We start from the raw sequence: 26,447 nt of genomic DNA, 5'->3' as shown, positions 1-26,447 counted from the left end.
GCTGTCGTACTCACGTTCCAGCTGCGCGTAGAATGCGTCCTTATCATCATCAGTGCTTCCGGAGTGTGGGCTATGGACGTTGATTATGCTGAAGTTGAAGAACCGGCCTTTGATCCTCAACCTGCACATTCTTTCATTGATCGGCCACCACCCGATCACGCGCCTTTGCATATCGCCCATCACTATGAAAGCTGTTCCCAGCTCGTGTGTGTTGCCGCAGCTCTGGTAGATGGTATGATTACCTCTAAACGTTCGCACCATTGATCCCTTCCAACAAACCTCCTGCAGCGCTACGATGCCGAATCCACGGTCCTTGAGCACATCGGCGAGTATGCGTGTGCTCCCGATGAAGTTGAGAGATTTGCAGTTCCACGAACCGAGTTTCCAATCGCTAGTCCCTTTTCGTCGCAGTGGTCTTCGCCGATGGTTCCGGTCCGTACTCTCTTGTTGATTGTTCGTTGCTTATGATTTTTTAAAGGCTGGCTTGCAGGGCCTGACACCAAATAAATTTCCGGAGGACCATTCCTCCTTATTTCCGGTGGACCATGGTGCACAGTTTCACTTTAGAGTCCCTCGCTGGCACTCGGACGATGATCAGCCGCCCCTAACATGGAGAACAGACGCTGTTGTGAGCCGATCCTGACATGGAGAACAGACGCTCAATAAGATTTGCACCTCCGAGGAGGAGCAAACCCCCCCTTCCCTGTCAGCATACGACCATAGTTCCCACCGGGGTTGGTTACCCGATCTTCCCTAAGGTTGCTCGTATCCCGGCCAGCACCGCGGGGAGGTAGGGATAGGAGTTGCTGGGTAAGAGGCTAAGGACCGCGAGATGGGGTCTATTTTATTCCTTCAGGTACGCGAAGTACCAATGGTACGCTTTACCCAGCATTTGCCGTGCCCGTGGCGAAACATAAGTGAACCGTTTGTTTGAGAAACTGCATATGTAACATTTTTGGCCAAAACGAGGTTTTTATATATTCTGAATCCTCGTCCAAAAATACGTATTCTGGCAAAAAACACGAAAAAAAATTTTTTGTTCAGGAATGTATGAAAAAAAATTCGTTTGTTTGAGAAACTACATATGTCCACGTACTTTAGAGCAATTGTGGAGTACTGCTTACATTTTTTGCACTGAAAGTGCTCCAGGGTGTTGAGCTCTGCCATAAACTATCGATCTGTATCGAAGAAATTGAAAGATTCGGTGCCAATTTGTTCAAAAACAGTTTTTTGTTGTTTTCTCGAAATAGTGTAAAATGGACTTATGCAGTTTCTCAAACAAATGATTCAAGTGTTACCGTTACTAGTACCAATATTTAGCACAATTAGTTTATGTTCATGCGGTGAACACTGTTTGTATTGAGTATCGCGTATTAGCATATTGTCAAAATTTCTGTTATTGTTTATAATTTATAATCGTAGTAATTTTACAGTCTTTCTGTCAATTGTTAATCCGGATCAATAAATAGTTACAACGAAAGCGAATTAGTTTAACGTGGATTAGAACATAGGGTTTCTCGGATATGACATTAGATACCTAAAAGCAGTCTATGTTGACAACGGGTGGTAATATTGTCACCTCCAAGTAACCAATCTTGAATAAAAATGTAATGAAATGTAATGAAATTTTCCAGATTGTGATCAAATCAGCGAAATTCTGCAAATTTTGTTAAAATTTTATTTAAAATTTAGTTTAAAATTTTTATTAATTGTATTAAGTGTTTGTAGAATGAATTTAAAAATCTCAACGATAATACACTCTACTAGAAGAAAATCGGCCTGAGATCATTAGGCTAATAGAGGCAGCGAATCTACTTAGTTTTTTTGCTACAAGTTACTGGTAATACTACTACAGCTACTGCTATTACTACGAAAAATATATTAACTATTAAGACAACTATTACTACTCTTAAGAGCTACAGCGGATGATCGTTAGCTTCCGAAGTCTTTCTTATTTGTGTATAAGGTTAGTAAAGACTCGTACTGGGCCCTGCCGGCTCCTCTAATCTTACGCATAGTCTGCTGACGATAAAGGATGTGCCTGAGTTCAATGCGCATATTAGGGGCGTGGAGCGTCAAGTTTCAAACGATTTTGTTTAGGTAATTAAGAATTGTAAATTACAATTAGTCAACAATTGTATGTATGTTTCACAATATAAAAATATGCATGTAATTGGAAAATTGTTATGGATCTAAAAATATTAAATAATGCGAACGCAATACAAAGAACAAAATTTATTGAGAGTGAATTTAGTTTAACTCCATTAATTCATGTTATACCGAGATACTTGACAAACCACCGTCGATCCCATCATCCATGGACAGGGAACTTCTCAATATTGACGGTTTACAAGCGTTTATTGGTTTTTCAAATAATTTACTTCACATTTATTTAGATTTTAGATAGATGATATCCAATCCAGTGTCTAAGTAGATTAAAAGACAATTGGAGGATTTGTATCCAGATGAAAAATACTCTACCTACATTTCTAAAGGAAACTGTACAGGAAAAATATTTGCGTGTATAGTCTGTGGTAAATATCGCATATGCATATTATATTTATATAAATTTATATCATATTCTTATGTGCTGAACAACACGACAAAGACGATTTGCATGTTCATTAGATGTATTTATTTCTTATGACAGGTGAACAAAAGTCAGCCAAAAATGGTTGCAGCAACTTGTTTGTGACCAAATCTGGTCACAGATGAATTGCAGTAATCTATGTGAAACATGTGCTGCTAGGGTTTTTCAAGGGACCATCGCATGAAATCCATAACATATTTTATAATATGGCATAACTTGATTCCAGGCACGGCAAATGCTGGGTAAAGCGTACCATTGGTACTTCGCGTACCTGAAGGAATAAAATAGACCCCATCTCGCGGTCCTTAGCCTCTTACCCAGCAACTCCTATCCCTACCTCCCCGCGGTGCTGGCCGGGATACGAGCAACCTTAGGGAAGATCGGGTAACCAACCCCGGTGGGAACTATGGTCGTATGCTGACAGGGAAGGGGGTTTGCTCCTCTCCGGAGGTGCAAATCTTATTGAGCGTCTGTTCTCCATGTCAGGATCGGCTCACAACAGCGTCTGTTCTCCATGTTAGGGGCGGCTGATCATCGTCCGAGTGCCAGCGAGGGACTCTAAGTAAAACTGTGCACCATGGTCCACCGGAAATAAGGAGGAATGGTCCTCCGGAAATTTAGGGGGTTTGGTGTCAGGCCCTGCAAGCCAGCCTTTAAAAATCTTAAGCAACGAACAATCAACAAGAGAGTACGGACCGGAACCATCGGCGAAGACCACTGCGACGAAAAGGGACTAGCGATTGGAAACTCGGTTCGTGGAACTGCAAATCTCTCAACTTCATCGGGAGCACGCATACTCGCCGATGTGCTCAAGGACCGTGGATTCGGCATCGTAGCGCTGCAGGAGGTTTGTTGGAAGGGATCAATGGTGCGAACGTTTAGAGGTAATCATACCATCTACCAGAGCTGCGGCAACACACACGAGCTGGGAACAGCTTTCATAGTGATGGGCGATATGCAAAGGCGCGTGATCGGGTGGTGGCCGATCAATGAAAGAATGTGCAAGTTGAGGATCAAAGGCCGGTTCTTCAACTTCAGCATAATCAACGTCCATAGCCCACACTCCGGAAGCACTGATGATGATAAGGACGCATTCTACGCGCAGCTGGAACGTGAGTACGACAGCTGCCCAAGCCACGACGTCAAAATCATCATAGGAGACTTGAACGCTCAGGTTGGCCAAGAGGAGGAGTTTAGACCGACTATTGGAAAGTTCAGCGCTCACCGGCTGACGAACGAAAACGGCCTACGACTAATTGATTTCGCCGCCTCCAAGAATATGGCCATTCGCAGCACCTACTTCCAACACAGCCTCCCGTATCGGTACACCTGGAGATCACCACTGCAGACAGAATCACAAATCGACCACGTTCTGATTGATGGACGGCACTTCTCCGACATTATCGACGTCAGGACATATCGTGGCGCTAACATCGACTCTGACCACTATCTGGTAATGGTTAAACTGCGCCCAAAACTATCCGTCATCAACAATGTTCGGTACCGACGACCGCCGCGGTACGACCTAGAGCGACTGAAGCAACCTGATGTCGCCACTGCATACGCGCAGCATCTCGAGGCAGCGTTGCCGGAAGAGGGTGAGCTCGATGGGGCCCCTCTTGAGGACTGCTGGAATACAGTCAAAGCAGCCATTAACGACGCAGCGGAGAACAACGTCGGGTATATGGGTCGAAGTCGACGGAACGATTGGTTCGACGAAGAGTGCAGACAGATTCTGGAGGAGAAGGACGCAGCGCGGGCGGTCGCGCTGCAGCAAGGTACCCGGCAGAACGTGGAACGTTATAGACGGAAGCGGAGACAGCAGACCCGCCTTTTTCAGGAGAAGAAACGCCGCCTGGAAGAAGCGGAGTGCGAGGAGATGGAACAGCTGTGCCGTTCTCAAGATACACGCAAGTTCTATCAGAAGCTCAACGCATCCCGCAAAGGCTTCGTGCCGCGAGCCGAAATGTGCCGGGATAAGGATGGGAGCATATTGACGGACGAACGTGTGGTGATCGAAAGGTGGAAGCAGCACTACGAGGAACATCTGAATGGCGCTGAGAGTACAGGCAGTGAAAGTCAAGGCAGCGGAGGAGATGACTACGTCAGTTCAGCGGACGATGGAAGCCAACCAGCCCCACCTTGAGGGAAGTTAAGGATGCCATTCAACAGCTAAAGACCAATAAAGCAGCTGGTAAGGATGGTATCGGAGCTGAGCTCATCAAGATGGGCCCGGAAAAGCTGGCCACTTGCCTGCACAAACTGATAGTCAGAATCTGGGAAACCGAACAGCTACCGGAGGAGTGGAAGGAAGGGGTTATATGCCCCATCTACAAGAAAGGCGACAAACTGGAGTGTGAGAACTTTCGAGCGATCACCATCCTTAATGCCGCCTACAAAGTGATATCCCAGATCATCTTCCGTCGTCTGTCACCATTAGTGAACGAGTTCGTGGGAAGTTATCAAGCCGGCTTCGTTGACGGCCGCTCGACAACGGACCAGATCTTTACTGTACGGCAAATCCTTCAAAATGCCGTGAATACCAGGTCCCAACGCACCATCTGTTCGTTGATTTCAAGGCGGCATACGACAGTATAGACCGCGTAGAGCTATGGAAAATTATGGACGAGAACAGCTTCCCTGCGAAGCTTACCAGACTGATCAAAGCAACGATGGATGGTGTGCAAAACTGTGTGAAGATTTCGGGCGAACACTCCAGTTCGTTCGAATCGCGCCGGGGACTAAGACAAGGTGATGGACTTTCGTGCCTGTTGTTCAACATTGCGCTAGAAGGTGTCATGCGGAGAGCCGGGTGTAACAGCCGGGTACGATTTTCAACAGATCCAGTCAATTTATTTGCTTCGCGGATGACATGGACATTGTCGGCCGAACATTTGCAAAGGTGGCAGAACTGTACACCCGCCTGAAACGTGAAGCAACAAAAGTTGGACTGGTGGTGAATGCGTCAAAGACAAAGTACATGCTTGTGGGCGGAACCGAGCGCGACAGGGCCCGCCTGGGAAGCAGTGTTACGATAGACGGGGATACCTTCGAGGTGGTCGAGGAATTCGTCTACCTCGGATCCTTGCTAACGGCTGACAACAACGTTAGCCGTGAAATACGAAGGCGCATCATCAGTGGAAGTCGGGCCTACTACGGGCTCCAGAAGAAACTGCGGTCGAAAAAGATTCGCCACCGCACCAAATGTGTCATGTACAAGACGCTTATAAGACCGGTTGTCCTCTACGGACATGAAACATGGACAATGCTCGAGGAGGACTTGCAAGCACTCGGAGTATTCGAGAGACGGGTGCTTAGGACCATCTTTGGCGGTGTGCAAGAAGACAGTGTGTGGCGGCGAAGAATGAATCATGAGCTCGCCCAACTCTACGGCGAACCCAGTATCCAGAAGGTAGCTAAAGCCGGAAGGGTACGATGGGCAGGACATGTTGCAAGAATGCCGGACAGCAACCCTGCAAAGATGGTGTTCGCTTCCGATCCGGCAGGTACGAGACGGCGTGGAGCGCAGCGAGCGAGATGGGCAGACCAGGTGCAGAACGACTTGGCGAGCGTGGGGCGTATCCGAGGATGGAGAGATGCAGCCTCGAACCGTGTATTGTGGCGTCAAATTGTTGATTCAGTGTTATCTGTTTAGATGTTAACTAAATAAATGAAAAATGAATGAAACTTGCTTCCATGACTCGATATCGAGTCATAGAACATCGTCTCTTGAAGGGTTCACTGTATATCCCGCTGAAGATTATTCACTTCAACACCTTATCATTTTCATTTCCTATAATTTACCCTTCTTTGAAACGCGAGCAGTTCTTTGTTTATTTCAATGGAATTTTTTAACTGACCATTTCTTGAAAGCCTTGATAGCAAAACTTTTATTTACTTTTTCTGTAATTTACCCTTCTTTATTGCATATGAATTGTTGCAAACGGCAATTAATTTGGAACCGTATATAAATTATGCCAAACGGCCCTCAATTTGACACCGCATACAAATTATGCCAAATGGTCCTTATGCCAATCGGCCCTTATGCCAAATGGCCTTCAATTTGACACCACATACTTATTATGCCAAATTGTCATTATGCCAAACGGCCCTTATGCCAAATGGTGATTATGCCAAACGGCGTTATGCCAAACGGGGTACCGCCCTGCCGTGCCCCTAACATAAGACCGACCAAAAACATATAATACAGGTTGTTGGATTTGCTTTCCTCTTGTTTTAGAGAGTAGCCTTACAATTTTCCATTAATTATCTTTCTGCGAATGACTAACCATCAAACACAAATATCGGGCTATGAACAGATTGCGTAGTCGCATGCAATTTATAAAATGTTTTTGCTCACAGGGCTAAAAACACAATTGGTCTTCATCGTATTTGGCAGTTATAACATTATATATATATATATATTTTTTTTTGTCTTCAGGGGATGCCTCAGTTCTATAACCCCAACCAGTATGCTGGAGGATACCAACAACAGTGATGAAAAAGTTGTTTGGTTACGAGCAAGTAACAGTGAGAGCGAACATCTACCTAAAATATAAACTACCCAAGAGACTGCCGACAGTACGTGGCAACCATATAAAAAATAAAACATATTCGTTAGAAACAAAAAAAAAGTCAACGCGTGCAAGTCAGTGAAACCTAATTGAGGGTGCGATTAGATCAAGGCTATAGGACATAAATACTAGGGATGAATATAGTAGGGCGTAGATATGAATGTAAACTATAGTTTGAACAATTGGAGTTTAACCATTTACGTTTTGTATGCGTTATCTTTATTTTTTTATTTCGGGACAAAAAATAAATTAGTCAAAATTATTACAATGTCCCGTTTTGTATGTTTATTTTCACAGAATGCATATTAGTGAAGATACATTGATATGTTGTAATAAATATGTACAGATCGATGCTGATTATTTTCATAAGGTAGTTAACGGAATCCATTTCGGTCAAATAAAACTGAAAATTGTTAGAATTTGTTATTATCGTAAATGAACCCAATAGGTTGCTTTTATTCGGTTGAGTATCTCCATGCATAAGTTGATTAATTTTAGGTGAAACATTAAAAAAATGATGGAAGTTTCTAGTACGAATTAAAGGTCTGTGTATTTTTTTTTGTAACAAGATTCAATTGCTCATTTTTTTACAGACTATTCATAAAACGTCAAAAAAATAGCAACGGTGTAGTTTTGTTTTATTGGAGCAATAATAGTAATCAAATGAAATAGCTGCAACCTAGGAAATGGTGTATGCTCGCTTTGAAAAAGCATGCTTATATACAATAGTGAGTTAATGTGATATGTTCGTTTCTTTTTGTTTCAAGTCTTATATGTACAGAACAAAGTAAAACGTATATTTTTTTTTCTTTTTTCAAAAAACACAATACACAAGAAAAGACAAAAATCGACAGCCTCGAAACATGAAAAACGAATAATCTATACAGATAAATCAAGTTTGCAGTAGATAGTGGATGATGTGTTGGGAGCTATGGAAAATTATGTTTAAATTGTGATGGAAAGCGAGAGTTGCGAAATATGATAATTTAGATAAAGTATGACTCTTCTAGTGAAATGGTACCTATGTATGAAGTTTCAAATCAAAATAAAGCATCTATTATCCATTAAAGTATGTTTGGAAGGGCAGGTTTTTCTTTGAAAGAAATAATAGAGAACGGGAAAATAGAATTGAGAAAAATCCATATCATCGAATGTAAAACTGCACTTCCTATTGCATTGCCAACGACAATTCGATTCGGTTGTATGTGACATCCCAGAAATCAGCAATGTGAAATTTAAACATTTTATTGATAAAGTGAAAGTACCATAAGTAATGTTGATGATGTTGTACTAACTGCGTTGAAATAAATAAATTTGATCGAAAATTAGACATTCTAGCATGTGAACTTCAGGCCTGGTAGCGAGTCACTTTTTAGTGACTGTAGGGTAAGTTATGAAAAATTATGAAAATATAGGGTAAGTTATGATAGAAATAATTCTGGCAACAGCCACTAAATTCAAAATTGAAATTATTTTAGAAATACAGTCGACTCCCTACATCTCGATGTTCTATATCTCGATATCTCTCCCTATGTCGATGGTTTCCTCAGGCCCTTCAATCTACATACATTTGGGCTTTCTACATCTCGATAACCTCCCTATCTCGATATCTCTCTATCTCGATGGGTTCTGATCATATTTTGTTCATGATTCACTCTCTTTATGTCGATATGTTCAAATTTTTAGGCTACTTTGGACTGTATTACTAAAGTCTGCCATTTAGAAATTAATGTTATTAGAATTTCTGAATGTCTAATAAAAGACCTTTTTTATTGGATTTTCAAAATTATCTTCAGAATGCCAGGTCGAGCTCAAAATCTCAGAAACTTCATTTAAATATTTTATTAAACCATACTTTTATAACAGGTAAAATCGTATTTTAATTTTTTTTTAAATATTTTCGTTAATTTATATTTTTCAAACAAATGGTCCTACCAAAGATATGCCACATTGGTCAGAATCAGGGAATCAATATTCGGGCAGCGACCGACATTATACTATTTGTCATCTACAGAGTTTGTTACTGACCAACGCACCTAGCGACAAACCTTTATCCGAGCCCGAACACAATATGACAATCATTTGCCTGGCATGCTCATATTTCCGAAAATACGATGCTAATTTTGTAATCATTGTTCGATTCTCGAATATTTCCATAAAAGCAGAAACTATGATAGCATAAAACATTATTATCTCCGACAAAAACAAATCTTTGTCGTTGGTTCGCTTTTGTCGCTTGTTTCGCACGCGCATTCCAGAAAATTGATTCCCTGGTCACCTCGGCCGCTCGCGGAAAACTGGATACCCGGTTCAAAACTTCATACAGAAGTTAATATTAGGTCACTTTTTCTGCAATTGAAAGTCACTATTTGGTCACTTTTTCGTCATCATTGGTCACTAAAGTCACTATTTTGTACGGCATTCATCGCTACCAGCCCTGGAACTTGCAAATGGAGCAAGATGGGTCAGCAGATAAATTCGGAGATGCATCATGACTGGGCCTTCCTTAGCCGTGCGGTAAAGTGCGCGGCTACAAAGCAAGACCATGCTGAAGGGTTCGATTCCCGGTTCGGTCTAGGAAATTTTCGGATTGGAAATTTTATTGACATCCCTGGGCATAAAAGTATTATCGTTTTAGCCTCATGATATACGAATGTGAAAATGGTGACATGGCTTAGAAACCTCGTGGTTAATAACTGTAAAAGTGCTGAATGAGCACGAGACGGCAATGTCCCAGTGGACGATGTAGTGCCAATAAGAAGAAGAAGGAAGAAGTCATGGTATATAGTATATAGTCCTCTACGGACGCGATACCTGGCCGATCGATGCATCGATGCTCGTGGAGGATCAACGCGCACTAGGAGTTTTAAAAGAAAAGTGCTGCGTATCATCTACGGTGGGGTGCAGATAGCGGATGGTATGTGGAGGAGGCAAATGAACCACGAGTTGCTGGTGGGAGAAACATTGAATATTCACACCGCGAAAATCGCGACTGCGGTGGGGCGGGCGGGGCTACCCCAAATGGCATAATGTCATTTGGCATAATGACTATTTGACACAATGACCGTTTGGCAAGAAAAATAGTCAAAATAATTTTAGAGCCATTGTGCATAACGACCATTTGGCATACAAATTAAAAGAATCATAAAAAAACTCTAGGCAGAAACTAATGAAGTAAATTTTAATTTAAATGGTTTAAATGCAGAAATGAGCTAATTTCCTTTATTCCCGAAAAATGTGAATTTTTAAAAGTTTTTTTTTCAAATGCGTACTTTGAATGGAGGAATGATCTACTCATTAGTGTTCTTCCAACCAAATGCGTACATGCTTTCTCGTTATAAGGAGAAATCGTTTGCTTTAAAAGATGGAATCATCAGCTCATTTGTCTTATTCCGTTGGTTCGTATGCGTACAAAAGAAATCATATACGTTTCGATTTTTGCGTTTTTTTTTTAAAACGGATCATCTAGTCTTCTGCCTTTTTTCGGAAAAAGGCGTACTTTCGAAGGGGTCATTTACTCTTTTGCACTTTTCCGGGCAAATGCATACTTTTAAAGGAGTCATCTACTCTACTCGCAAAAGAGTAGATGACGCATACTTTTAAAGAAGGAGTCATCTATTCTTTTGAATTATCCCGGGCAAATGCGTACTTTTAAAGAAGGAATCATCTACTCTTTTGCATTATCCCGGGCAAATGCGTACTTTTAAAAAATTAGTCATTTACTCTTTTGCCTTTTCCGGGCAAATGCACACTCTTGAAGAAGTTGTTATATACTCGTTTTCCTTTTTCCGGGCAAAAGCATACTTTTAAAGAAGGAGTCATCTACTCTCTTGTCTTATTCCAGGTAAATACATACTTCTAAAAATGGAAATCATATATTCTTATGACCCATTGCATTTGATACTCTTTTCAACGATTATGCCAAATGGTCGTTATGCCAAATGGCCTCGAGGTACCCAACAAATTATGCCAAATGGGCTTTAGACATTTAAGTCGTTAAGTTAAGCTTTATGCCAAACGGCATTATGCCATATGGACTTCCCCCGGGCCGGGCACATAGCCAAAATGTCGGACAGTAACTCGATGAAAATGGTTCGATCTGACGGGAACAAGAAGGCCAGGTGCGCATCGAGCATAGTGGATCGAACAGGGGGAAGAAGATTTGCGAACCCTCGATAAACAGACGATGACGATGAAAAGCCATCTGGCCTGAGTCTGAGAAAAAAATAGTAAATGATGCGCATGCCAATGATAAAGACAATGCAAAAGTCTTGGTTGCTGCAGTAGATACCTTGGGTTGAACTCGAGAACGTTTTGGAATACCTTAAGGCTCAAATTACTGTCATCCAGTCGTTGACGAGAGAGACAGCCACGTGCTCGTATCACCCACCGAGGAGAAAAAGCAGTCTCCAACTGAATGGGGGAAGTATTTTTTGTTTCAAAACTACATCATTTAATAGCTAAGCCATAACTGTATCCGATGGATGCTTCATTTGGTTGTATTTCGCTTTAGTTTAAAAAAAAACTGCCTTTTGCAACATTTTTTCCCAAGAGGGGAAATCGATGATTTACTCTCACGCTCTCCCGGAAATCGTCGATTTCTTCTCTTGGGGAAAAAAAAATGTAGCAAAAGGCAGTTTTTTCGAAAACTAAAGCGAAATACAAATAAATGAAGCATCCACCGGATATAGTTATGTCTTAGCTATTGAATGATGTAGTTTTAAAACAAAAATACTTCTCCCATCCAGCTTTTTCTCCTCGGTGGGTGGTTTTATTACTGGGGGTGGTACGAGCAGGTGGCTGTCTTTCTCGTCAATGGCTGAATGACGGTAATTTGAGCCTTAAAAAACATGTTTTCGGGCAAATTGAGTCCACATGACGCATATTTTTAAAAGAACAGCAAATTTACCAAAACAAAACGCCGATGGTGAAGTCTGGATCAACTGATCGAAGTTGTCTCATAAAATGGCTTATTGGGTGTATACCGATAAGAAGACTGAACGTTCCAGATGACTAAACTTGATTCAGTGTTCAGAATTTTCAAACAATGTGGTATAGGATTTAATTCAATTGCATACTTCTAGAAGCAAAATCTTCCCAAGATTTCACATATACAGTACCGGTACTACAAGTGTACTACTTAGTGTCAAACCGATGTTGGTGATGAAATCAAACATGCACTACAACATGATGTATACATTAGCTTGTTGCTTGTTGAAGCATAATTTGGCAAAATAATTTAAATGACTACAGCGCCACTTATGCTTCTGCTAGTCAAACTTGATATTTTTCCCATAAAGCCGACATCCTAATGAACAATTTTGTTGAAGAAAGTGGGGACCTAGCTGTCTTATGTGATTTTACACAACCAATCGAAAACGCTGGGCATATATGATCTATCCGAAAGAGTTAAGAAAATGGAGCACTTTCATGGCGTTGCAGTAGTTTTTAAGTTCAGTAAGCCCCACCAAACGCTGTAGAATGAATATGACGTTTATTATACCATACGGTGATCAGAACAAAATATATTTCATCCGTTACTCCTATTCCTCAATACATTAGGATATTATTCTTGCAACCTTAGCTTATGGCGAGTTAAAAATGCGATATCAAACATAGACTCCTGGTGAAGGAGTTCGTGAACTTCATATTTCAGTGATTCCTCGTAGGCATACAATATACTCGTATCATACAGCAACATTTTGCAGTTGGCTAGTGCCAGTATACAGTTCCGTAAACGGGAAATAACATCTCGATCCTGTTTCGATATTGCCTCCTCCAGATTTTGCGTGAAGCCTCCTCCTTCTAAAAAAATAAAAATATACTAATTAACATCAAACTGAGAAAAATAAAATACAATGGAAATAATACTGTCGTTTCAAATACACTGGATTCTGTTTTTACACGTTTTACATTTTCTCAATTTTGCACTCATCCTGAATTTTTAACGCATAGTAATTATCATGTGATTTTTCTTTGATTTATTCAGGATTTTTTGAAACATGTTGCAAGATTTTGCTGTTAAATTGAAATCACACAAGCGAAAAAAAATCGTGTATCAGAACAACAGAACCCTGTGTACATTGTATCGGTTATTATGTTATCAACAATTGAAAAAATCAAACTTTTTTTGTTTGCATCTTGTTCAATTGAATCGATCGATAACAGTGTTTCAAAAAATTTATCGATTCTAAACATATTCTAATTCAATATACCTATTGCTAGTTTTGGTATTTGCTTGTCAAACTATTACCGAACAAAGCCTTTAATTTTAATGTGACAAAAATATAATGCTACTGTTATTGGATTCATTTGGTATTATTGATCCTCTGGTTGATTTAATTACGAAACATAAAAAAACATATTTATTTAAATAGCTTACCTTCACTTTCCGTATTTACGATAGGCGATATCCAGATGAAGCCATTGTTTCCCAGAATGATTGACGCACCGCATGGCAGGTTGTGGAAGTGTGTCTTACGTCGTTTGATAAGCGACGGAAACACCTTCACCAGTATTCCCTGTCCGAGCTTACCGTACTTCAGACTTCTGGTGTGCAACGAGAGCACACCATCCGAGTGCACGTTCTGGACTTCCGCGGAAATGAGATCACCCTCTTGAAGGTACTTTCGCATTTGCTGTTCATCTTCCACACCTCTTCGTCTCAATTCGCCACCCGGAAGATTGACGGAAGACAAAAGCAGAATCGAATCAAGCCGTGAGTTGGTGTCCACTTTCCAGCGCTTTTGCTGCACGTCAGTAACCCGGGCCACTATCACATCGCCGATTTCACCGACGTATCTTCCTTTAAGTGGCTTTACTGTGATGAGTTTGTTTACCTGTACCATAACACCGGCGACGGAGGATTTGATGTCCTCATCTTCCATGTACGTACCGTGGCCACTGGAACCAAATGTATCATTAAGACCTTGTTTTACGATTGAAAAATTCAACTTACCGCATGAATCCCTGTTGAGATGTGATAACTTCCCCTGGCGTGAAAAGCCGCGGATTACTTTCGCCGGACAGCAGCGACAAGTTCGCTCGGTCGGAAGCCAATCGTATCATTACGTTGGATGCCATTTTCGGTTTTTAATGCACTGTTTGTAACAAAAAAAAGCTATCTTCACAAACTGAAAACGTATTTTAATGCGAACAGAATGAGCGTGGTCCACATAAATTTAACTGATGTTTACGGACGATGTGCCGCGAGGTTCAACACGACATAATTTGTTTACAACTGCTGAACTGAATAACAACAAACCCAACAAACAGTGCAAGTGCAAAGGCGAAAGCTGTCACTGAAGTTTCGATGTCAATTTGACGGCTAATTTGAAAATTTTACCGGACGTCAAAGGTCAAAGCAGTTGTTTCAGTTTCGTAAAAACATCTCAGGTTAAAACAAAAAAAAATGTTTTAGTGCAAGTTTATAAATGTAAAACCTACTAGTGCCTCAGATATACAAAAGTGAAATTGATTAATAGTTTTAAATGCCGAAAATCCTACCAAAATACAATGAGTTACGAAACTGATGAAGTTGACGAGGACATTCGCACCCTCATATCGGAGGCAGTGGATGCAGCCGACGAGTTATTTGGAGTTACCGTGCAGGAAGAGTTGAACAAAACAAAAACCGCTATCCTGAAAGAGTTGGAATCCGAAGTGGATAACTACGCCAAGCAGATAACAAACTATACCAACAGATTGCAGCGGTTGGAACTACTTGAGCAGGGAATGCTCCACCGTCTAAACAATTGCAGCACACTGGCGAAGGAATTCGACGATCTAACAGATTTGTATCAGACTAAGGTGCACGAACTAAGGGAATTATTGGACCAGAGTATCACATTTGAGTTTTCGAAACTGCTCGCCAAGGACGTGTTCCACAAGATGTGCGGATTTAGGGATGAACTTGATCATCTGGAGGAGCAGCTTGGCGAAACCACAGGTTTGGTCAACAAGGAGGACAATCAAGAGGTCGTGCAGACTTTGAGTCATCTAAAACGGAAAACTTCCAAAGTTATGCAAGATATGGAAAATCTATTGGGATTGAATAGTATGCACAAACTTACAGTTGTGGGATTTTCGAACAAAATCTATTACGATCAGCATAAAAGTGATGCCGCTTAATTTTGTTCCATACACGTTACAATAACTCTTGATATGGCATGTCAAGTACATACAATTTATGAAACAACCTATAATATGTAATAATAAAGAATTGAAATAATTTATTTTATAAGTAAGTGGTTTAGTTGTGTCATTAATCAATAGGATGACAGTCCGAGGGTGAGTTTTTTAAGAATTTTAGGCATTGTTTCTAACCGCACTTTGTGTGTAACGTAACGCAGGCACATATTAACTAGTTCGATCACGTTTGAATGCCGTCGCAACCAGCACACAAGTTCGCCCTCTTAGAAAAAGACATTCATTTTACATACCCAAAAGAAAATAGTTAAGTGCAAGCGCAATATCCTCCGCGCCCCGAAAAGGGTCAAGGGACCTCTTACCGAACACCCCCGTCAATTCAGCGTATCAGGTTGTCCGGTATGACTGCCGAGAGGCAAAGGAAAAATCCTGGGCCACCTTCTTAGATAGTATCAACAGCGAACAGTCAACAGCCGAGCTCTGGATGTATCAGTGCCATGTAAGGAAGAAGACGTTCCAATGGTATCGCGCTATCGGTCGATGGTATAGTACAACGTGATCCGGCTGACCACTGTAGTATCCGAAGTAAACTGTTATACAGTTTACGATCCGAATGTTGAACGATTGTAACCGAGAAGCAATGAATAAATGAGTTTGAGTTTAACCACCGAGTAAGCCACACGTGTTTCATTACAAGTCTATCTAGAAACTCTTCACCCACTTCCGAGTTCAGTTCCCCTACGGAAAGTATCCAGCACCTTTTCGCAAGAAACATCCTTATCCTGCCTCCGCGATCTCTGCTTTCCAGGTTCCTCCAGACACCGACTAGGACTTCAACCAGCCCTTTTCCCGAAATTAAATGGACTTCGCTCTGCGTAAAGGAAAGGGCAAATCTGCGGGACCCGACGAAATAGGATACCCTATGCTGAAGCGCCTGCCTACCAGCGAAAGACTCGCACTCCTCGAGGGCTTGAACAGTGAGTGGTTCTCTGGCACTCGCGCCGGTCAGTGGAGATCAAGCCTCGTTGTTCCGATACCCGAAAATCGAGGCTCCCACAGCTATGCCGGGAGCTACCAACCCATTTCTTTCACGAACGTCACTGGAACCGGCCGTTTCAATAACAGGCATCATTCATTTCACTCTGGACGCGGTACCAACACATACTTCGCTTCCCTAGCTCAGATCCTGAGTGATGCTATGAAAGCGGAGAACCACGTGGAGCCCGTTCCTAAGTAACCAAAAGTTCCTTTAAGAGTACGTTTTTCGCTTAAGCAGCTCAGTGAAGCTGATTAAGCGAAAAACGTACTCTCAAAGCAAGTTTTGGTTACTTGGGTTTGCCCTACAACCAGGGCTGGTAGCGATTGATACCGTTCAAAATAGTGACTTTAGTGACCTACGATGACCAAAAAGTGACTTTCTATTGAAGAAAAAGTGACCAAATAGTGACTTGTATGAAGTTTTGAGCTGGGTATAGAGCTACAAGTTGCATTAGAATTGTTACGGTATAATTCGAAGATTGCTAATTAATGTATTATTTTTGAAATCCTTATCTATAACTATAAGATAATGCTATCAGAAATCAAGAAAAGGCAAAAACAACATAAGCATGAGGATTACTGCTACTGGCCACGCCCATGGAAGCAAGAAGCCAGTGACTGCGACACTTTCTTTCATAAGTACCAAGGAGTTGGGTATTGAGGATAGGGTTGTATGTCAATGCCCAGAATACCAATCCCCAGAATCAGTTCCCCAGAATGGTATTTCCCAGAATTCCATTTCCCAGAACGACAAATTCTCCAGAATGATATTCCCCAGAATGCACCATTTCCCCGAAAAGAAATCCCCAGAATGACCCATTCCCCAGAAAAAAAAACCCGAATGACCCATTCCCCAGAAACCAAAAACCCAGAATCCCCAGAAAAAGGTATCAGTCTAAGAAACTATGTTTTTCGCTGTCATTTCTATAAATTAAAAATACTAGATACTATATTTCTATGCAAAAATACTTATATTGAAGTACGCATTTGCCCGGAATAAGGCAAAACGACATATGCTGCCTTATTTTAAAGCACGTATTTGCCCGGAATGGAGCCCATTTGATATGTTTGTTAGGGCTCACATATAATACGAAGGAGCATATAGTCCAATATACTCGTTGTTCATATTGGGGGAAGCCCATATGACATAATGCCATTTACATAATGCCGTTTGGCATAAAGCCGTTTGACATAATGACCATTTGGCATAATCGTTGAAAAGAGTATGAAATGCAATGGATCGTAAGAATATATGATTTTCATTTTAGAAGTATGTATATACCTGGAATAAGACAAAAGAGTAGATGACTCCTTCTTTAAAGTATGCGTTTGCCCGGAAAAAGGCAAACGAGTAGATAACTACTTCTTCAAAAGTATGCATTTGCCCGGAAAAGGTAAAAGAGTAAATCACTCATTTTTTTTAAAGTACGCATTTGCCCGGGATAATGCAAAAGAGTAGATGACTCCTTCTTTAAAAGCACGCATTTGCCCGGGATAATGCAAAAGAGGAGATGACTTTTTCTTTAAAAGTATGCGTTTGCCCGGAAAAAGGCAAACGAGTAGATAACTACTTCTTCAAAAGTATGCATTTGCCAGGAGAAAAGGCAGAAGAGTAAATGACTCCTTCTTTAAAAGTACGCATTTGCCTGGATGAAGCAAAGAGTAGATGACTTCTTCTTTAAAAGTATGTATTTGCCCGGGATGAAGCAAAAGAGTAGATGACTCCTTCTTTAAAAGTATGTATTTGCCCGGAATAAGGCAAAAGAGTAGATGACTCCTTCTTTAAAAGTACGCATTTGCCCGGGATGAAGCAATTACGAAGTATTTAGTCTAAGCTACGAAATGGTGCATTCTGGGGTATGGTATTCTGGGGAATGTCTTTCGGGGGATGGAGGCATTCTGGAAAATGTCTTTCGGGGGATAGGGGCATTCTGGGGAATGTATTTCTGGGGATTATGGTATTCTGGGGAATGGTTTTCTGGGGAATCACTTTCTGGGCAATGGGTTTCTGGGGTATGACATACAATCGAGGATAGTATTCGTTGAATCAGCCAGAAGCTAGCAATGTGACCATGGTTCCTCAATATTAAGTATTGTAGATCCAGTTGAAAACCGAACTGAGCTCTCGCGAAAATCGCATTTTCTCCCATTTTCGAATATCGCGACTGCATCGCGAGTGGTGCGCATGATGGCGCACGGCTACGGCATAGATGCGCACTACTCGCGATTCAGTTGTGACATCCGGAAATGGGAGAAAATGCGATTTTCGCGAGAGCTCAGTTCGGTTTTCAACTGGATCTGCAATAACACACCACGAGAAGGTATCTACTCGCCTGCACGTAAACGGGTAGTGAGTTACAAGTTGTGCCACAAAATTATGTTGATAATTACAACAACATTTGGTAGAGGTTCTGCCAAATCGCACCATGCGCCAACCAAACTTTTTCCATTTTTCTTCCCAAGCTTTCGTTTAGTGGATTTATTTGACCGCAAATCGTATCGAATATCCCTCAACTCCATAACTGAGGATATCCTACAACAATTAACGTATGAATTGATATGAAATTTTGTTTGTACGAAGAGAATATTATAAATCAGTCAAAAAGCCGCTTGGTGCGGTTTGGCTGAACCACGACCATTTGATGTTTAATATGAGCTAAGTTTTCTGTATAATAGCCAAAGAATAATATAAAATAATTTAATTGATTCCTAGTCGGTGAACTATTTGAATGATTTGTTTGAGAAACTGCATCTATCCATTTTGCACAATTTTGAGAACATACAAAAAACTATTCTTGAACAAATTAGCACCGAATCTTTCAACTTCTTTGATACAGATAAATAGCTTTAGGCAAAACTCAACTCCCTGGGGGACTTCCAGTGCGAAAACTGTAAGCAGTAATCCATAATTGCTTTCAAAGTGCGTGCACATTTGTAGTTTCTCAAACAAACGAAATTTTTTCCTACATTCCCGAACATAATTTTTATTGTCTTTTTTGCCGGAATACCTTTTTTTGGAAGAGGATACAGATATATAAAAATCTCATTTTGGCCAAAAATGTTACATTCTGCAGTTTTCTCGGCCGAAGCTGCAGCAATTTTCCGAGCAGTCATGGAACCGATCTGTGGAAACGCGAATATCGTAGATTTAGACTTCTCTTCAGACAGGTGGTCTCAGCGGCGGATGCAAAACTTCGGCTAAAAACGAGATCTCCGTACCTTGAACCTCCGAATGGTTCCAGCAGAAGACGTTCTGTCGAATGGTTAAAGACACCGCGCTACCAGGAAAAGACCTATCCAACGGGGCACACTAAAGCTACCCATAACCTGGGTCGGAAGTCACCACCGAACATGTGAGGATTGTAACTGCCATTTCTTCCTTGAGGCTCCCCCAGACCCAGGCTTTCTTCATGCTCTTAAAATACGCTCATTTTTTCTCTATCGAATGACAGACGCGTCGGATGGATGAACTAACCCTCGTTTAAAATGAGCATAACACTCTCTCTCCATAGAAGTGCTAAAATGTTTGTGTTCATTTGATCAATTCCTTGCTACTCTGTGAGAGTCCACACTCTCCACACTCTTCGGTAAGAAGTTGAAGAAATTGACACTACTCCAATCAGTTTTAGAGTGAGCGGTTAATAACATCTACTCAGTTGCTAATTGAGAAATCAAAACAAACAAATTTTTGTCCTTCAACAACTGTGGCAGATTATAAAATCTTGAGTGCACATCATGAAGTAAGTGATTAATACAAAGTGTATATGCAACTATTAACTTAAATACCTTTATTAAAGCTCCACAGCAGGTTCCCCCTCAGGCCCAGAACTGTCGCAGCAAGCCGGAAAGCCAAGGAAAAGGAAATCATGCAATCTAGCAGAACATTTCGACGAGGTGAGAGATACGAGCGGTGCTAAAGTCGGAATGAGATGCCGTATTCCGGAATGCAATGCCGTGTTAACTTACGTGACTGCATTCAACTTGGAAAGGCATTTGATTGGTAAGCACCAGCAAGTTGCAAAGGAAGTAGGTTTGATCGTAGAATGTCCCGAAAGTTATTAAAACTAGTAGTTTTGGTCGATGAACAGGAATTTCTTCGAAATTGCGTAGAGATAGTTACGGTTTGCCACTTCCCTTTCAATATTTTTGCAAAGAAGTGTTTCCGTGGACTCATAGATCCAATTGCCACGAAACTTCCTATTCCTGCGTTGACACCGTCTAATGTTGCTAAGCTGTGTGTCTCAGTTGAGCAGATTTTCATTGATCTCATCAAAAAAGAAGTGTGTGATAGGTTGGTGTCATTAAAACTCGATCTTGCGACACGTCATGGGCGGTCAATGATCGGTGTGAATCTGCAACTAATTATCAACGGTGAGTTGATTACTCGAACACTTGGCTTGTTAGAAACAACGGATCGCCACACTGCCAAATACATCGAAAAGGAAATATTACAGTTGATGGAAAAATTCTCTATCAAGATCACACAACTCTACTCAACAACAACGGATTGTGGAAGTAATGTTTTGAAGTTCGTTAAACTGATGATCAGCGGGCAAGAATTGGAGTTCGATCAGATTGGATCAGAAGACTCAATCACAATGGATGTACCTAGAGAAGCGGACATTGATTCAGATGAAATTCCGGAAGACACTTCAGATGATCTACTTGTTGAATTGGATTCGATTCTCAGGTCAGTCAAGTGTGGAGCACATGCATTAAATTTGGTGGTTGTTGAAGCGATTGCAGCAGAGGACTCCAAAACAGTTATCGTTCAAGTACGAGAACTGATTAAGATTTTGAGAAGTGAGCCATACAAACAAAGTTTTAAGGCGAATAAGAAAAAGCTTCCGTTTTTCGATTGTACAACCCGATGGGGTTTTACTTACTTGATGATAAACTGCATAATTGAAAATCAACAGTTTATCACCGAAATGCTTCCTGGTGACATCAATAAAAAGTTCGATAAACTGTTTTGGGATAACTGTCGTGTTATGTGTGACACTTTGAAGCCAGTTTATATCGTTACTAAGAAGGTACAAGATCATGCAATACTTTACGGAGATTTTTACATTTTGTGGAAGGAACTTGGTCTGGAAATGCAAGAAATTGATAATGATCTCGCAAAGGCACTGGCTGCAGCGATGGAGAAGCGAGAACCTAAATGCTTTGATAATGATGCCTTCTGGGCAGCAGCTTTCTTGGATCGAAGAATTAATTACAACGGTACTCCGTTTTGTCGGAAGATCAGCAACGACGTGGCATGGTATGGATCAATTATTTTTATGTTGGCTATTTTAATTTTGTGTTTTTACAGGAACATCTTCTTAAAACGTGGAAAACATTGATTGGAATGGAGGAACGTAACGATCCAGCCAACAATCCTCCAGATAATCTATCTAGTCCGAAGGAATCATCTGGCAAGGTCAGTCGTCTTGAACAGATGCTCCAACGCAACGTTAAACCAACAACAATAAGCAGCTGTGAGACCATAACAAAACAGCTTCGGAAGTTTTGTGTAATGGAACGCCTTCCTTTGGACACCAATATCCTGAGTTGGTGGGAGGAAAATAAGCATGATCATCCTGATTTGTACCGTTTGGCTTCGGTTGCTCTTGCTGTTCCATGTACGCAAGTCAGCGTGGAGAGGGCTTTCAGTGGATTTGGCCAGATACTGACAGCAAGTCGTACCAAATTGGGAAAGGAGAAGTTGGAAATGATTTTATTTATCAAACTCAATGCGGAGTTATTTCGGACGTATGATGTCAAAATTGAAAATTTCGGCACCGAAGACAAGAATTGATGATACCTTCGTAATTACATAAATGACAAATCAGTTCAAATTGCTTTTACTGGAATAATAAAATGTTATAAATATAAAAATAAAACTCATATACAGAAACGCTAAAACACTATATAATTTTCTCAAAACATTCTCAAAATAAATATCACAAAGGGTCGAAAATCAAATACACTGGGGTGCCCTTTCACGCGGTTACATTTTATGAATTTCTCAGTCTACCTTAATTTTAACTGCTTTTAAATATCTCTTGAGTGATTTTTCAGGGGTCAACTCAATGTTTTAATAAATTTAAAAACCGCGTAATAAGCGAACCCAGTGTAAGATATCAACATTATAAAATGTTCGTCATACAGTTGTCCAATATTAATGATGTTGTTCAGTTGCTGACATCAGTGTTTCTTAAAAAGGAAACTATTGTAATTAATAACTACGCTTCTGATTCTTCAATGGCTTTACATTCCAACTGGAACTTGGCAGATTATTCAACTTAGTGTTTATCCAGTTTTTAATTAAAAGTTTTTTCTATGTCTCCCTATTGCATGAATATGTATACGGTGGGTGTACCAATTGTCGCCATACACAAGAACATCTATTTTTTAAATAAGTAAAAAGGCATGTGGGTGGACTTTATATATCAAGCGAAAGGTTTTACTTCCTGCTCCTTAGAACGGCTGTGAAAACCACAATAAAATTTGTTATGATCCTCAAAATTGATTAATTCATAATAGGGACGCATGCACCAGTTGTAGCACTATTCTTAATTTTGGTTCCTTATTTGGCAAATTCCAAATTCCATTGTTTTCTTATGGGATTGGCCAAATTGGGACCACTAATGCTACAACTGGTGCAAAGGACGTTAAAAATTACAAAAATCAATTTTTACAATTATGCTTTGCTTGTTTTAGAGGAGATCAAAGGTGTTATCATATCATATGAATATGCTTTATCGATATGAACTTGGTTTGCATTGATTTGATTGGCCATTTGGTATATAAACCACTAGTGCGCCAACTGGTGCTATAGCCACGACTGGTACATCTAGCCTATGTGTTGCTAGCGCAAAGGATGCACAATGTCCAGAGAGCAAAAAATGTGTCCCACCCGAAAACATCCCAGGCTGGGCCAAGTAAGGTATCGGAAGATATTCCCGACAGACTATTGTGATTCGGCACAACTCTCTTAAAACGCAACTGAATTTTCAGGTTCAATTTCAACTAGCTGCATCGAAAACAGTAAGCAGATACGATTATGGAAAAGTTAATGTTTATATCTATGGTTTTCTAGTCTGGGCTGTAAATGGGTCCCTGCCGGAAATACCATCCTAAATCCTACCCTATTCAGCATTCCCAGATTTACAATCCTACGCCTTTGCACGTAAGATTATCTGGATACCCTTATTAATAATATGCATTTTTGTCTGTAACTTTTATGCCATTTATCAGATGATATGATGAAGCAATGCATTCAAAGTTTGACGTACAAATTTCGAACACTCACTCGCTTCTAAAAAAGTTATCAGAATTTGAATCAAAACGGGACTTAGATTGAAAATTTTAAATTGTTTACCAATGTTTGCGTTGATGATTCGAAATCGCAGCAGTGTAAACTATTACATGCTATAATGGCAATCATCACGTGATTAATTAATTTATATTGAATTGACTTCGTGTAATTTCTTAGTGAGAATCAGATGTGTATGGGAAATAGTGTGTATTCCTTAGAGAGTATCCACAAATCACGTAACGCTAAGAGGGGAAGGGAGGTTGGGCGAAGTGTGACGATCCATACAAAATTTTCTGATGCCTGATACAAAAAGTGTGACATAGGGGGAGCGGGGGTTGAAAATGGTCATTTTTTGCGTTTCGTAATCTATGGATCTTCCCTTAGTTTCTTTTTCAGTCAGCTATTTATTGAATCTAAAGCATGTTATTTTCATTCATTTGTTCAATGTAGATTTGGTACCGTGTTTATATTTTCCATGTTATTTTATCATATAATAGTTTCTCCGTAGAGAGATAGCTCAGAGGATTACTGAGAGATTCATTTCACGTATCTTCCGTGTCAAAGATGAGGTATCTGTAGAGCCTCGCATTGGTGATGCCCATGTAAAGAAAGAGAGTTTATTCGAATGGAGAAAAAGTTCATCTTTGTGCTGTCAAAAGCGGAGCATAAAATGAACTTGCAATGGGACCTCACATTTTTTGGGAGAGCAATTTTTAACAAACACATTCCAAACAAGATGATCAAAACGAAGCCTGGGCCCAGACCTAAACGATTTCAGTGCCGCGACGGCGACAACTAGGCGCTGCGATTCTATCGATAGGTCGCTACAGGCAATGTATTTACGCTTTCATTCATACTTCATGAAATTCTTGGGTTTTCAGCGTAGCGAACTGGGTGTGGAAGTTATTTCAAAGACTCTCTGCGGCTTGAACTTGGTATCAAAAATCAAAATGAAAACTACTATATTTCCCAAATTAAATATATTGCTATTCACATTTGATTTGGCTGACAATAATAGTATAGGTACAAATGATTTTCATTTTGATATTTTTTACAATAGGCAATGCAAAAATAGTGACTTTAGTGACCATTTTTCGAAAAATAGTGACTAGTGACTTTTGGATGCAAATAGTGACTTTTTAGTGACTAGCCTCAAAATAGTGACCAAGTCACTGTAAAGTGACTCTCTACCAGGCCTATACAACAGAACCTGGACCCCAGGAATTCTGGAGAAACTGAAACTCAGGGGGAATTCCGAGAACCTTCTCCAATTTATAAAAAACTTTTTGTCCGACCACTTCTTCCGAGTGCAGCTCGGAGCACACACATCAAAAACTACGAAAGGGGACACCGGAGGTTCCCAGGGTTCAATAATAGCCGTCACCCTCTTGCTGGTGGCCATGGAGAGGGTTTTTGCCAACCTCCCCATGAGAATTTTTATACAAGTGTACGCCGACGACGTCCTCCTGATGGTGGTCAGCAAGCATCCAAAGCTTTGCAAGCATCAAGCAGCTGTAAACTGGGTGCCAAATGGGCCGATTCCGCCGGCGACAAGATGGTAGCTGAGAAATGCATTCGCGCAAACGTTTGCGACTCCAACCACCGACTTCCTCGCCAGGCTGTCATGTTGAACAAGAACGAAGTTCCGACGAAAAATAGCTTGAGTCTAAATTATGACCTTGAACTGACTTGGTTCAACTTTGAGAACCTAGTCAAAACATTAGCACCCACGTATAACTGTGCAGTCAGGATCGTTCCTGGGTACCTTTAATATATCCCCGCGGATATTACGTGTGCCGAAGCAGGAGTCCTGCCGTTTAGGCGCAAGGCAATTATCGTGTTGTGCTTCAAAATCATTGCAAAAAACGCCTCCCAAAAACCGCCGCCCTCCACCTTAAAAAGGATCCAAACAAGGTCCAGGCTCAGGTCCTCTTCAACCAAATAATCACCGAAAAACATCCCTCCTCAATCATCCAAGGCCGGAGGCAAAGTCGGAATAGGAATAATTTCTATTGAGAATTTCACCCTGTTCTTCCGCCTACCAGACATGTGTCCTGTTTTCTCGACCGAAGCTGCGGCAATTTTCCGAGCAGTCATGGAACCGATCTGTGGAAACGCGAATATTGGTAGATTAAGACTTCTCTTCAGACAGGTGGTCTCAGCGGCGGATGCAAAACTTCGGCTAAAAACGAGATCTCCGTACCTTGAACCTCCGAATGGATCCTGTAGAAGACGTTCTGTCTAATGGTTAAAGACACCGCGCTACCTGGAAAAGACCTATCCAACGGGGCACACTAAAGCTACTCATAACCTGGGTCGGAAGTCACCACCGAACATGTGAGGAATGTAACTGCCATTTCTCCCTTGAGGCTCCCCCAGACCTAAACGATTTCAGTGCCGCGACGGCGACAACTAGGCGCTGCGATTCTATCGATAGGTCGCTACAGGCAATGTATTTACGTTTTCATTCATACTTCATGAAATTCTTGGGTTTTCAGCGTAGCGAATTGGGTGTGGAAGTTATTTCAAAGACTCTCTGCGGCTTGAACTTGGTATCAAAAATCAAAATGAAAATATTCTACCGGTAACATTTTATGTACGGGAAAGGCAGAGTCCAAAATTATATACCGTTCTTGTACGGAAGCTTGCATGACAGATGTCTCTGTAAAACTTATCAAATGAAAGTAAAGTCTAACTGGAAAATATCTCTTATCAGTACAAGCAATTTTGTTGTTCTAGCGGGACGCCTCGTTGGTGTGCGTTCCAGTGTCCCTTCTGATTGAATGTTTACGAA

At 40.9% G+C, this 26,447-nt stretch overlaps 2 protein-coding genes across 2 annotated transcripts; one reads left to right on the top strand and one right to left on the bottom strand.

Annotated features, from left to right (window-relative positions):
- Positions 1–12,641: 12,641 nt before the first annotated feature.
- Positions 12,642–14,403, bottom strand: LOC134219861 (exosome complex component RRP4). Its single transcript, XM_062698750.1, has 3 exons — positions 14,123–14,403; positions 13,547–14,067; positions 12,642–12,969 (listed from the first exon to the last, which is right to left on the bottom strand). Exons 1-3 carry the CDS (start codon positions 14,245–14,247, stop codon positions 12,731–12,733), a joined length of 885 nt encoding a protein of 294 aa, XP_062554734.1. The 5' UTR covers positions 14,248–14,403; the 3' UTR covers positions 12,642–12,730.
- A 118-nt stretch (positions 14,404–14,521) lies between these two features.
- LOC134219862 (uncharacterized) lies at positions 14,522–15,406 on the top strand. The gene has a single exon (XM_062698751.1). It carries the CDS (start codon positions 14,680–14,682, stop codon positions 15,292–15,294), a length of 615 nt encoding a protein of 204 aa, XP_062554735.1. The 5' UTR covers positions 14,522–14,679; the 3' UTR covers positions 15,295–15,406.
- Positions 15,407–26,447: the final 11,041 nt, after the last annotated feature.

The sequence above is a fragment of the Armigeres subalbatus genome, chromosome 3 (assembly GCF_024139115.2).
Source record: "Armigeres subalbatus isolate Guangzhou_Male chromosome 3, GZ_Asu_2, whole genome shotgun sequence".
Lineage (NCBI taxonomy): Eukaryota > Metazoa > Arthropoda > Insecta > Diptera > Culicidae > Armigeres > Armigeres subalbatus.
This window is presented reverse-complemented; position numbering and strand designations above follow the sequence as displayed.